Here is a 13,998-nt window from a genome sequence, read left to right as displayed (position 1 = left end):
TACAATGGAATAACTTCGTTAGCATAATCGCGTCACAGAGTCGCCTGGCGCCCCCTGCCGCTCCCGCTCCACTGCACCCCTTTTGGATTTTACGGGTGGTTTCCCTCCGGACAGCCTTGTGGGCGGACCCGATCCGATCCGCTGCCGCGTTTAACCGTCGCTCCAGTATTATTCATTGTCACGATTGAATCGTTTATCTCGTCGCTACTCGGCTGACCGCGCGGCGGGATCGCTCTCGACGACATCGTGTACACGGTATCGACACGGATCTCTCGACATGCGACGATTTCATCGCTAAATGGACCTAAACGACCCATCTACGTTTCAATACAGAACAGATGATTTGCGAAGATTTCGGTCGTATAAGATACTTAGAATGATATGGAGGCCGAGTCATTTCTTACATTTCTGATTAACTCCTCGTATTTCCATGGATAACTTATATTAGACTGAGTTATAAACTTATTCATTCTAGTGTTATTTCATATATAAACTTATTCATTCTAGTGTTATTTCATACGATATCTATTTAATCGTGAGAACCCTTATTTTATTTAACTATAAAACAAGCAGAGACTTAATTCACAATAGATTAACGTTTCCCCAGTAATTACGGGAAATCTCTGTCAAACCGCGGCGATATCGAATTAATTCTACGCGCGATCCCGTCGACGTACATGACATTTTTCGCCCTCCAGTCTTCGTTTGCGTTCACAATGGAAATGTTAAGCGAGTCGTGCATTCGCAACGCTCGTCACTCTTGTTCGCCGCTCGACAAAGCGGTTCTCCCGTGTTGTCCGTGGACGTCAATTTAAGCGCAAGAGCGAGGGCGCCGAGAGTTGTTTGACGCGTTCACGATCACCGTCACCGTTGATGGACGAAAGATCATCGTGAAACGTTCTCGAGGGACTGTCTATCGCTAGCGCAAATCGTCCAACGATAACTATTCCCTGAATTATTGGCGGATGATTTTAATGCAATTGAAGTTCCATTTCGTACTGAATTCATTTTGTGCTCTTCGTGATTTTCGTTGCTTTATATTGCAATTGCAGTTGCAGGTGTAGTTCTTTCCATATTCCATCCATTAGACCCGATTATTAAAGCATGAGTAATTCTTTTTATAAATCTAAAAATGATCTTTTTCCATAACTACTGCAATTGTCTTTACAAATTAGAATTATATGCTATAAAAATAAAATTTTGTTTATAAGAAAATTGTTTGTATAAATTAATTTTGTGGAATTAGTTTACTATTTCTGGATAACTACTTTTGCGAAGGAATTTCTTTATGAAGATACTGCAGCCCGTATAACTGATGCTGTATAGTGTGATAGAATCTTACAGTGCTGCAAAAAGTAATATGTGAAGTATTAGTAGTAAGTTTGAAGTTGAAGAAACATTTCAAGAATATCGTAATCCAAAATTTATTATGTTGTTTGTTATATGTTCTATATCTCGTTTGAAGTATTTTCAAATTAACAACTAAAGAATGAAGTCTCTTTTCAATTTACACAAAAATCATCGGCTAAAAATTTATCAATAATGAATTCGCTCTAATAGGGATAAGAAAACCTTGCACGAATCTGTGGTTGTTACGCCATTAGGGACTTTCCCTTGGTTGTGCTGTCGTACTGATTTCTGGCTTCTCCCAGCGCGGCGAAAAATAATCTCTTTTCTTCTCGTCTCCCCCTTCTAGCCTAGAACGCCCGCTGCGGACGTCAAAATATGACAGCTCTCTCGGGTCACCACTTTCCGCGACAAGAGTTGCGTTCAAGAGGGTTGCGGAGAGCGATCATTAAAATAAAGCGGCACTCGCGACCGCTACGCTCTTAACTGCGTTTCCTCTTCATATATTCCTCCAGAAAAATTGTTGTTCTATTTGTTACATAATAAAACATATTAAATTTATTTTTTTATTTGAATAATATTCAATTTTTATATAAAATTTATTTTACACAGAATTTCGTATAAAACGTTTTTTCACATAAACTATAAAATTTAGTAGTACAATTACTTATCGCAAAATTTTATTAGAAGTTGTTAAATGTAACTAAAATAATCCAAACATAACAAAATTTTACGTTGTACTGTATAGATCAAATTGAGTAAAAATTGAATATTATTTCTGTTATCGTTCAGAAGCAGTTCATTTGAACATTATGTAGTGTAAACGAAATAAAATATCGTTTACAGATGATTAATGAGTTAATTCGGACAAACTATGTAGTAACACGACTCGCACATTTGTTGCTTAAATAAGCATCGCATTGAGAGCCACTGTGGTACGCGGCTAAGCTGACGGAAACGGTAAATGGTTCGCATCCAACCCCCTCGACGAGACGCTAATTCATATTCATAGGTGTAGCGTTTAGTATTGTGCCGCCGCGATTCTCCGGAGAGTTCGCCCGGAGAAGAACGTCGAGAAGGAGAAACATCAAGTTATATTAACTTGTCGCATCGCCGACGCGCACGGACTCACTGATATCGCGAAATTTCGTCCAGGTTCCTGAGCTCCAATGAATAATAAGAAATATATTTTTATTTACAGATCTTGCGACTTATACAAATAATTAATTAACTGTTGGAGCTTAATAAAGGATGGAAATATTCTCATAAAATGCTCAATTATAAAAATTCCATATAGATAGAATTATTTATATACATGTATTTTATATAATAAATAAGTAAATTATATGGATATTTTGTTAATATAAATAGAACATATTTCATATTTTGCACTTTGTTGTCAAAAAGTGTAAATGTTAAAAACTGTAAAACCGCAAGTTTATTCAAATCCGATACGTAATAATAAATAATAAATAATAAATAAATAATATAATTAGGATATAATAAAATTGGTAAGTTTTTTTATAAAACAAGTTTTCTCGTCAAATTTGAGAACTGATTTCAAAATAGATGATAGCTCTGCCATCTGTTGGCACAGCAGGAAATTAAATTTATTACTAGGATATACATATTCACCTCACTCTACAGAGTAGATATAGTCGATTCAAAGATTAAAAAGCATAATGAATGTAATATGATACAGTAGTACTATTCTTATATCCTAATATGTGACAAGAACACTGAATAAATATAGGTTTTCTATGATATTATAATAAACCATAGAATCTTATATAAGAAGCATATTTTATTTAATACTTCAAAGTATTATCAAAATATTCTGTAAGTTCACTTTTAAATATTTAAAAATAAATCTACATTATTAAAAAATTATTCACAAGATGCTATTATGCATACTATATTTATTTTTGTTTCAAATAACTCATAAAGGCTATATGCTGATGTATTGTACATCACATATGAAACTACTCAATTTATTATACATATAATAATAATACTTTTATAGTGCAGAATGTACAAATACAATTAGAAAACAGAAACTTAATTAAAATGCACTGTTAGTTTTTAGAATTAACATTAAATGTATAAATATCTGTTGCATTTTTAAATCATTATATCGCAAATATATTACCTAAGAATGTATATAGTTTGTTATAGCCCCCCTTCATTTTTTGTTGGTTTTACATTAGGTTTACGAATGTGATGGTAAGTTGGTAAAATTTTTAACAAAAATTCTATTTGACTTATTGGAGGCTGAAATAAATAATAAAATTATAAAACAACAAAATATTACCTATAATGTAACTCCGAATTCAATAGAAACTCACATATGGTTTATCGTGCATTTCTCTACGTTGGCATTCATTACCATAAATTATTGTATTTTCTGGTATTGTGTCTGCTTCTGTCAATGTGCACGAAGTTCCTATAATACAACCATTGGTCAGTTCAACCTCACGACCAACACGCGCTATAAATAAAGATAAAATTATAATAAGATGCATCAGAAATAAATAAATTTCTAATTACAATATAGTAACCTTTGCTTTCTAAAATATTATGATCTCCAACTTTAAATGCTTCACAAATACAATCAGTTTCAAATACATTATAATTGCCTATTATTTGTACCGGAATTGTTGTTGGTTCGGGAGTATCTGGTGGTAACCTATAATAACATAATTAAATATTTTAGTCAAATAATAAGTAAGAAAGGGCAAAGAAATGTTTGAAATTAAAATTACCTATTTGTTATGATCGCCATTTCTTCTATAATGTTCCCTTCACCTATTATAATTGGACCAGCTTCTGCAATGATACTTGCTCTTGGATGAATTATAGTTTTTGGTCCAATAGTGATATCCCCTTTTAAAATACTTTCCTCGCATACTAAAGCTCCTACTGCTATTTTTACGCTATAGAAAAATTATGTTTATGTTTTATATTTTAGTAACTACACACATAACAGACTTAACCTCAAAAAGATAAAGATGAATATTTTAATTTCAATAGATACATTGAATCCTTTTCAAATTTTTTATGATAAACGAGTAATGAGAAGTTAGTAGAATAAAAGTATCTTAAACTAAATTTATAAATTCTCTCACTTTGTACGACGACTGCCAAATGTATTCATTTTAACGTCTGTCACTCTATCACCATACGCTTAACACGCCCTCTTTGGTGATTTTAAAGAATTAGTTGCCGCGGATTTCTTGAAGCAGTTTCAACTCACAATAAATTCATATTAACATTAAAAAATATCTATGTGATGTACAAAATATTTAATTCACTTTTCTTCTTCCTTATGAAATATACAGAAAATTTATTAATAATATCGATGATCTCATTTTACTAAATCTGGTATTAGAACATTGAAAATATTTCGTAGAATAATAGAACAGGTTTAAAAAGGATTCCACATAGTTGTAGAATAATTAAATTGTCATTTAAATTTTATAAATATATGTAGTTACAAGTACTATTTATGTAAAATAACATATTTTGAATCCTTTTCTAGGTTTTAATTTTTACATACATACTTATTAAAAATTCAGCTAAGAAATGAAATTAATAAATAGGTTGTAAAACCTACAAAAATTAAAATCAACAAAAGTGAAGATGTAATGAAATATGAAAAATTATTATAGTACCTATATGATCCATATACATATTTTATTCCATCATCCTTTCATTTCATAATTTATGTTGTAAATGAAAAGAAAAACAATAATGTGTACTGGAGTGATGGAAGAGAAAGCAGAATCCGTAGGAAGATAGAGCGTAATTGGGAACAAGACTACCTTGAAAGGAACCGTGAGAGGAAGTGTTAAAAGGATGAAGAAAGTTAAGGAGGCGGGGATTAAGGTGAAAAAGGTGAATCGATAGCGCGTGAGCCGCACCACCCTAAAGAACATAACTCTTTCACTCGTTTTTTCTCTTTTTTTTAATCGATATTTAATATAATTCTATATTATCCGTCAACTTTTATTTATATATATTATATATATATTTTTATATATTATATATTATAAAATTTAACTCCAAATTGCGATAATAACGTCTAATTGCAACGTGCGTGCGCGTGTACGTGTTGCGCCTTTGTGTGTGTGTGTTTTGCATTAATTTTTTTCTTTAATTCTTCTTTTCTCTCTCGCGCGCTCTCTCTCTCTCTCTCTCTTTCGCTGTCTCACTTTCTCTCCTCCATTCGTTTCGTTTTTGTGATCTTTTTGTTTTATTATTTTGTCTCTTAAATCGTACTTCGGTTATCTCCGACGTCTAAGTAATGTAACTGTTTTGTGTACATGTATTTGCGTTTGTGTATGCATGTATGTAGGTACGTATGTGTGTGTGTTTGTTTGTTTGTTTCATGTTATGGAGTACCTGTGTGTTTTGTACGCTGTGTATATATGGGTGGGTTTGGTGGTCGTGGGTGAACGATTACAGGTGGTAATGTATCTTGCACTCGCGCGTACGTGACTGTGTACGTGTTTTTCTTTATCTACAGTTAAACGAATTCTACGCACTTACTCGTTAATCGGCAGAATAATATGCATTTCTTAATTTCGCTACAAGTATATTTAAACCGTCCGAAAACGTGTCAGTCGGCGCACCGTGACGGATTCGCCATCGCTATCGTCGAGCCTTCTTCCTTTTCAATTTGTTTTGTTTCTTGTTCTTCCTCTTTCTTTCATTTTTGCCTTTTTCTATTTTTCTCCTTAACACCCTATAACTTACGTTTAATCTTCATTCTCTCGCTTCCTTCCTCTCCTTATCTTTTCTCACCTTTGTTTTTCTTCCCTCTTTCTTCACGATTCGCTATAACTCTCGCGTCTCCGACATCTCAATAAGCGATGTCTCGTCTGAGAATACCATGTTTCCCTTTTCCACTTTCAAACAATCGTCGCTACGTTTCCCTTTACTTTATTATTTCGTTATTTCGTTACACCTCCTTTTTTGTCTGCACTCGACACGTCGCTCAACTCGGTCGAAGTATACGAAGTGATGATTAAAAACCGAATAATCCCTTAAGCAGCGCGTCCTTTCGACAATATAATTAAATAGTGAACGCTGTGAACAATAGAAACGTTAATTTAACATGACATGAGTTGCCCATTTTTTTTTCTTTTCTTTTCTTTCTTTTTTTTATCTTCGCGAATACAAAAAATGCGCTTGATTACCTCGTTCGATGAACGATGATTCGGACAGTCATAGCCGCCACTTGAGGGATTAAGCGTCACGCTAAATTACAATAAATTGAAGGGGATTTTGTTACGAGACGCGGACGATACTTTACGGTGAAGAAAACTTATCTATAAACTCTGTTTAAATCTATCAACTACGGTCACGCTACGCGGTCTGCTAAGCTGCGCTAAAAATGTGGGACACTTTATAACTGTAAAGTATCGACGCTCCCGATGCGCTACGAAACTCCAACTTAGCGGCTTAAAAACTCGGCTAATTCGACGTTCTCGAGAGCTGGCGTTTGGAATACGCGCAGAAGGAATAATATAGTTGAATAACGGACAGTCAGTCATCGTCATTTGTCATTTATCAACGATGTTTAAAAAACAGTCCGATATGTAAATATTGACATTGCGAAGAATTTAGCGAGGAATTTATTCATCTTTCGATCGAATCAGACTTTAAAATTTTCAACTAACGAAATATCCTATTATTCATTATATATTATTCAGTGATTCGAGTGTTTGATTCTAATAAAAGTTCGCGGCTCTCATTCAGAGATGAAGAAGATCAAGGCTACAATTTATTCAACTATACAACATCCTCTGCTCAATCGACGACAGTCACAATCTAACGGATTGCAGATGGATCGAATCACGAAGAACGTCGCAACCGCAACTAACTCACGGGGTACACGATCTTACAGCATGGCTTTTTTTTATAAAGGAGCTAGAATTTTTTCGAGCCATAAATAGAAAGTCGAAAATACAGGACCGACATTATCCTCGATTTGAAAAAATCATCGAGTCACCCGATTGTTGTCGCGTTTTCCTTAAGCGTCTAACGATAATCGCCAACAATAACATCTCATCGACGATCCAACCGTTCCCTTTCTGCGATAGAAACGGCCGGCTCTATGTTTAATAATATCTAACTAACGAGCTAATATGTGTGTTTTTAACCGGAATCGTTGATCGCGTACAAAAAACGGACTTAACAGCGAAGTGAAACGTGCGGCCGCAACAAACGACGTTTCTCGAAAAAGAAAAACCTATTGGTCGTTGATCGTCATCACATTGATACTGAATCCACGAAGTGTCTCTTCACGATCCATTTACAGTCCATGCGGCGAGCACCGAGTCAACGCGATTTCCGTAATATCTCTCGTTAAGAAGTCCTTGCTTCGCTGATAATTCATATTCGTTTGTGATACCGGGCTTTAAAAGGTTTCTTTTATTTCTTATTTTTAATGACAGCAACGAAAGGAATGGAGATTCATGTACGATCCTATTCTTATCACCGTTTCTATTATTTTCTTGCCTTTTCTTCTTCTTTTTTTTAAGAAGATTTAGAAAAACGTTTATTTAACAAAAACTCAAAAATTGACTAGGGGTTTCTATTTTGAGTTTTTAAATGGTGAAGCAAATTTATTTGTTTACACCGTTGTTTCGTGTTACTTATGAAATTTGTAATTTCTATTTCTGAAAGTTCTATACGTGATTATTGTATTGAAGATATTATTACATTGTTGACATTTAGTACCAAATACCTAAAATAGTCTTTGTCTAGCTAGAAATATTTTGAGAAAGAAAGTGGAGTGCACGGCACAACAAGCGCAAACAATCTCGAATGGAATTACGCAAATGGCTTGTAATAACCGAATACAACAAAATTCCTGTATATATACTAAATTTAGTATCATCAGCTGTATCACATTAGTATCCAATTATTAACGAAACTATAATGTGTAACTGATCTTTTCCCATTTTGAATTAAACAGTATAATATTCAAATTCATAGAAATTTAAAGTTCACTAAACAAATCATTTTTATTAAATTTTCTTCAAATATCGAATTTGTTCAAGAGATTGTTCTAATATTTAAAATTATCGTTCTGAAAATGATCCTGTGATTACAACACGACTCAAAGAATGCAAAAAGCAATCGTTCGTTCGGATCTCACGGAAATCGAATTGGCGCGCGCTCGTTCGTGACACGATAGATGACCAGCCAGTATCGTCTGGCCGACGAAAGCGAGGAAAGCCGGTAACGGTGCGTAAAAACGCTTCGAGAGGCTTCACCGCGGCGATGGATTATTATTTAGTTAAGAAGTACGTGTTTACGTATAAAGAGATGCGTCATACAGTGCCGTACAGTACCAAAATGTTTATAATGCGCACATAATGTTACCTCGATTAATCTCTATCTACGCGCTCGCGCAGGCATCGTGTATGTAAAAGTGTTCCATTTTAGTCGTATTCTTTTTAGTCTCGCTGCAGGTGTGTGTATATCGTGTGTATGTATCCGTGTGCCTGTGTTTCTCGTACTTTTTTTTTCATTTTTATATCCACGTGTTGCGTCCGTGAGCCGGCCAGGCCGGTCCAGGGACAAAAGTTCCATTCTTTTCTTTATTTTATCTTTATATATATATGTATATATATGTATATATTGTATATACATATATACATGTATACATATATATATATATATATGTCTGTCTAGCACTCCCTTTTTTATATTTTCATTCTCGCGTTTCACCTCTTTTTTTTCTTTTTCTTAAATCTTCTCTTTAAGCACAGGGACCGTCGAATCTTGGTCGTGCCGCCGGAATGTGCTCGTTTTTCACCCTTTTTAATATGTATATATATTTATGGTATATATATGCGTGTGTGTTTATACATATATAGAGTCTAAAGTAGCTCAGAGGGAACTATGCGAACCACTAACGCGGGAGTTGAACAGCGTGGCTAGTTAGACATCGCGTCGACGTTTTCCCTTATTTCATTCTTCGCTAATACATTCCATTTCCTTCGTTCGTTCCATCTATTTCGTTTTATATAGCGTTCTCCTCGTAACATCGATGCGATCTCCAGCTGAACACAACGCCGATACCCTTCGTCGACGCTATTTCGTTCGGGTAATTCTTTACTTTTGCACCGTTTGCGTTTATTTAAATGTATTCAGTTTCTATGTCGCGAGCGACGACCCGACCAACATTCTTTAGTACACGCCAGTCCCCCGTAATATAGATATATGTATATATTGTTATATATGTCGTCCGTGGACCGTCCTGGCGGGGCCCTTAATTAACCACTTTTTTTACTTTATTTTAATTAATACAATATATATACTTCTTTATGTATGTATCATCATAACAACCGATATTTCTCAGTTCTCTCTCTCGTTAATTCTATTATCACGCAGCTATCTTTCTCACACGCTTCTCTCTCTCGTTCTCTGTTACTGCAATTCTTAATTTTCTTTTTAAATTCCTTGTCGTCTCCGGCTCTCTTTCTCTTTCATTCGCTCCATTCGCACGTATTTTTCGTCTCGCTCTCTCCCACACGCACGTAATCGTAACACACTCTTCCTGTCACAAACTCGCACGCTTCGTACACTTTCTCTCGCTATATATAATATATTTTATATCTGTGTGTATATATATATGTGTGTATATATATATATACTTCTATATATCTTTCATATATACTTTATGTTGCTTTTTATGTATACTTTATATATAACAATGTTATGTTTATTTAAGGCCCAATACGTTCATTACGAAGGAAATAATCTGCAACAGAAAGGAGACGAATATACGGTTAAACGCTTGTACCTTTTTGCTCCCTGTCGTAAGCACCGCGAGTATAGAACTATTCAGTCGATAAAGACGGGTCCAAGTGTTTCTTTTTTTTATTTCATGAATGTGTGTGTGTATGTGTATATGTGTGTGTATATGTGCGTGTGTGTGTGTTTTCTTGTCCTTTTTCCCTTTTCGTGGCGCCAGCTTCCGACGCGGCGACTCCTACCTATCGAGGCTAAAAGAACGCAAGTAGATGCGTCCCGCCATAGTCAGACCGAGCGGAATGAACCTTCCCTCCGTTCGACTTTTTACAAGATATTTTTTATGGCTCTGAATGATTAATATTCTCTATCCAAATTGAATTAGTTATTTGAGGTCATCGAAGTCTTTCTTCTTTTAAGGACAGAGACATACATCTGGAAGAAATTTTGAAATAAAGTATAATTCGTGAAAACGAATGGTCTATTCATTTTGGACGAAGAATTTTAACAATTGAATTTCTTTTCCTAACATTTTCATCGTAGTGTCTAATTCCATTCGCAAGAATTACATAATTCATTAAAATTTAAAAAGTACAATACTAATACAATAATATAGTATTATTAATTAATTAATTTTGTTTAAAATTTATTTCTTCTTTTCGTAAAAATAATTGAAATCTATTCTGAATGTTGTTTTTTTTGCTGTCATCTATTCGTTCTGATTGCCTCGACACGCCCGTTTCCCTACGCTTTCCATTCACGCTGTTCTTCCTACGATCCTGAGTTCGTTTTTGCATGCCATCGTGTCCCGACTCAACGCTCCCTAGGAAGGATCGCTGTAGATCAGAAACAAGTAACTTTCGACTCGCGCGCTGAGAAAGCTCGAATTCCGTGATTGATTTGGCAATCGCTAGAAGCCTACCGGGTTTTCAGAAACCCTTTGCAAATACCGGAATAAAAAAACTAAAAGACACGGCAGATCATTTCGATCATCTCACGCGATTAATTTATACAATATGTACAAACGCAGAGGATGCAATATTAGCGTCGTGGTTATCGTTATACACATCATATTCGTATCGATTCTGGAATGAACCTACGACGAAGAGTAATTAAATTACTCTTGAACGTGAACGAAACGCGTGACGAAAACGATTCTTATATTTATGTCATAATTACAAACTTTCATAGGTTAGAAAAAGCACATCACGTAACGATTAAGTCGCTTATAATACTTTATTATTTCTTACAAAATCGTCCCAGGATGAGACGTTTAAACGTGTATAATTCAAAATTCGTTTGCTTTACATAATAACCTGTCGATTTATATAATAACAGCTAAAAAAAAAAAAAAAAAAAAAAATAAAGAAAAACGTAACGTTTAACGCCCCGTGTGAGAACGTGACAAGCTGAGAATAAGTTAGTTAGCGTCGCGGGTTATAACTTCGAGAGGAACCCAGAACGCGTGCTCAAAGAGACGCGTAAAAAACCCGGTAGACTCTGTACGTCCGTGTTTCCCATCGTTTTACCTGGTCGAACGCTTGGTTTTCGTCGCGAACCCTGTATTTTTCTTTCAGAAACACCAAGGTAACTTTCACTTAACAAGTACGATTAATTAATGTTTGCGGAGGAGATAAAAAAAAAGGAGAAACATCGAAACAGATAAAAGGAAAAAAGGAAGGAAGAAGAGGGCTTAGCGCGAATTACTCTACGGCAGTTTATACACGTCGAAAAAGGAAAAAACAAAACGAGAGCTTTTAAAAAACGAAACGAAGGGAAGATGATAAAAATAAAATAAAAAGAAATGTTAATAAACATAATAATAATAATGGTAGTAATAGTAACAATAACAGTAATAATAATAGTTATAATTATAATATAATAATAATAATCGTAAACGATACTACTCAGTTTCTGACCAAAAAAATACAAGTTACGTGTTCATTTTCTTTTCTCCCTCTTTCTCTCCTTCTTCTTATTTATAACGACGAATAAAAGTATAGAAAATTAACAAAGAAACTTACAATGACCGCAAGCTAACCGCAGTTACTTGTTTCCCGCTCGAAATCGCCGACTTTTTAAAGCCAGGCCACGCTTTGCATGTAAAATTCAAGATCCGAAGCATAACGAGCTGTAAACGAAGTCGGTTGTTTGGGCAATCGTGAAATCGGGTTGCGCAGGTCTTACAGATAAGATTAAAGATATTCTATTATCTCGGTTACGAAATGGTCATGCTCTATCATCGTTATACATTTTCGTCAATAGGAACGAGACCAAAAAGGAGAATTTATGTACAAAGCTGTATGTGGCCTAACAACCACTTGTTCGACTTCGAATCGCAATTCACTCGTGTCTACGACTCGATTCGAGGATCTTAACTCTCATTGGTTGAATCGGAGGGCTTGAAAGAAGATCGTGCAAGTCACGAGCGAAAATAAATTTTTTTATAACATAAATCCTTTTGTACTTAAGCACACAACGATGTTTCTGGTCGCTTGATTAAATTACAAAGGCTCTACACGAGCGGGAATTAAATATAATGAACTTTTCCATAAATTAAATCTATCTATATAACACTATCCATTTCCTTATTTATTTAAGCATTCTCATTTAAAGCTATGAAAACAAACGGGAGTACATAGTATGATTAAAAAAAGAAGGAAGAAGAAAGAAAAGAAAAAGAAGAAGAAAAGATAACTATTTTCTTCGTAATATCCAGTGGACTCGAATCATATGCGAAAACTTATGTTCTGCTTTTGAATGAACGAGTTGTAAGAATTAAAGTACGTATCAAGTATGGAAAAGAAGAACGACAATTGACGGTATCTCATTACTCGCACTAAGTTCTTTTAACCCTTCGACTCCTCGCGTGAGCACTCGGCCCCCAAAAAGAACGCGCCTCCGGGCGGTTATCAGAGCGACACTTCCTAGGTAGCTTCAACGCCCAACCTCGCAGTAACGTCGTCGTTGATATGCGGTTGCCCGCTTCGTCGTGTCCTCCCCAAAAATGTTATTCGTTTCTTTTTCTCTGTGTTCATTCATTTCCGGACGGTGAAACTCACCTTGACAGAGCAAGGCCCGGCGCTACTCGCGTACCGCTTTGTTCGTCAACGTCGGGACGCCCTGCGCCGCGTCGATCGTTCAGCTGTCGACGCTGAAAAGCTCTTTGTGAAGGGCCGGGAACTCGAGATGCGGCTGCGACCGTTTGAACTTAGCCAGAGCGTCCATGTGCAACAGAGAAATCTCCCGGAGCTGTGGGATCTTCGCGAGGATCGCGTCGCACACCGTCACGTCGCCCTTTATGGGCGACACGTGGTTACGATCCAGCTCCGACCTGAGCGCCCTGATCACCGCCTGTGACAGTCTCGTGATTTCCGCGAGCCCTTTCAGTCCCGGCCGATCTGAAATTATTTTTGGACCTGTTTATTTCTGGCCATTCCGACCCTCGCCTCCGCGGGGATATTTAGCGGGATTCAATTCCTTTCGTGGAGGTTGTCGGCTGTTGAGAAGGAGTAGCATGCAGGAACGGTTATTGGGAAGACGGAAGGGAGAGAGGAACGAGATACTTCCGTCGAACGAGTATTTATAAGCGGCGATTAATTTTGTGGAGGAGCGTCGTGACGAAATGGGACGAATTAAGCGGCCTGGGGATAATTGGGGGACCGAGTTCTTGGATAATTTTGGAGAATGAATCAGGGACAAAGGGATGAGAGGAACTTGATATCGTGGCATTTATAGTGTCATGTATGTGCTTTAAATAGGTGGTAACTTTTTTAATCGCTTCAATTAATGGCATTATTTTTAGTTTGTATCTTTCTTAAATCGAATTTAGATTTTACTGTAGAACTCTGACGCTGACTAGTTAAGAGAATTTTAATACCATTC

The 13,998-nt window shown here is 35.9% G+C and overlaps 2 protein-coding genes across 14 annotated transcripts in view; both read right to left on the bottom strand.

Moving 5' to 3' along the window:
• Positions 1–1,408: 1,408 nt before the first annotated feature.
• On the bottom strand, positions 1,409–4,565 carry LOC122577750 (dynactin subunit 6). Of its 3 annotated transcripts, XM_043749288.1 has the most exons (6): positions 4,473–4,564; positions 4,110–4,280; positions 3,906–4,033; positions 3,693–3,835; positions 3,497–3,618; positions 1,409–1,875 (listed from the first exon to the last, which is right to left on the bottom strand). In XM_043749288.1, exons 1-5 carry the CDS (start codon positions 4,499–4,501, stop codon positions 3,517–3,519), a joined length of 573 nt encoding a protein of 190 aa, XP_043605223.1. In that variant the 5' UTR covers positions 4,502–4,564; the 3' UTR covers positions 1,409–1,875; positions 3,497–3,516. The 3 variants fall into 3 exon arrangements, with proteins under 3 accessions (XP_043605223.1, XP_043605240.1, XP_043605232.1); XM_043749305.1 differs by lacking the exon at positions 3,497–3,618 and having other exon boundaries at positions 3,659–3,835; XM_043749297.1 differs by lacking the exon at positions 1,409–1,875 and having other exon boundaries at positions 2,747–3,618; positions 3,693–3,790; positions 4,473–4,565.
• Positions 4,566–5,293: 728 nt separating this feature from the next.
• LOC122571736 (probable nuclear hormone receptor HR3) overlaps positions 5,294–13,998 on the bottom strand; it is a 120,164-nt gene continuing 111,459 nt past the window's right edge. For 10 of the 11 annotated variants that reach the window (XM_043735825.1, XM_043735838.1, XM_043735888.1 and 7 more), the window contains one exon: positions 5,294–13,514. In XM_043735825.1, coding sequence (XP_043591760.1) covers positions 13,255–13,514 — 260 coding nt within the window. In that variant the 3' untranslated portion in view covers positions 5,294–13,254. The remainder of the gene's footprint in view (positions 13,515–13,998) is intronic. The other variant, XR_006318205.1, reaches the window with a different exon arrangement.

This window comes from Bombus pyrosoma, linkage group LG1 (assembly GCF_014825855.1).
Source record: "Bombus pyrosoma isolate SC7728 linkage group LG1, ASM1482585v1, whole genome shotgun sequence".
Lineage (NCBI taxonomy): Eukaryota > Metazoa > Arthropoda > Insecta > Hymenoptera > Apidae > Bombus > Bombus pyrosoma.
The sequence above is the reverse complement of the archived record's forward strand: the minus strand, read 5'-3'. Positions and strand labels throughout refer to the sequence as shown.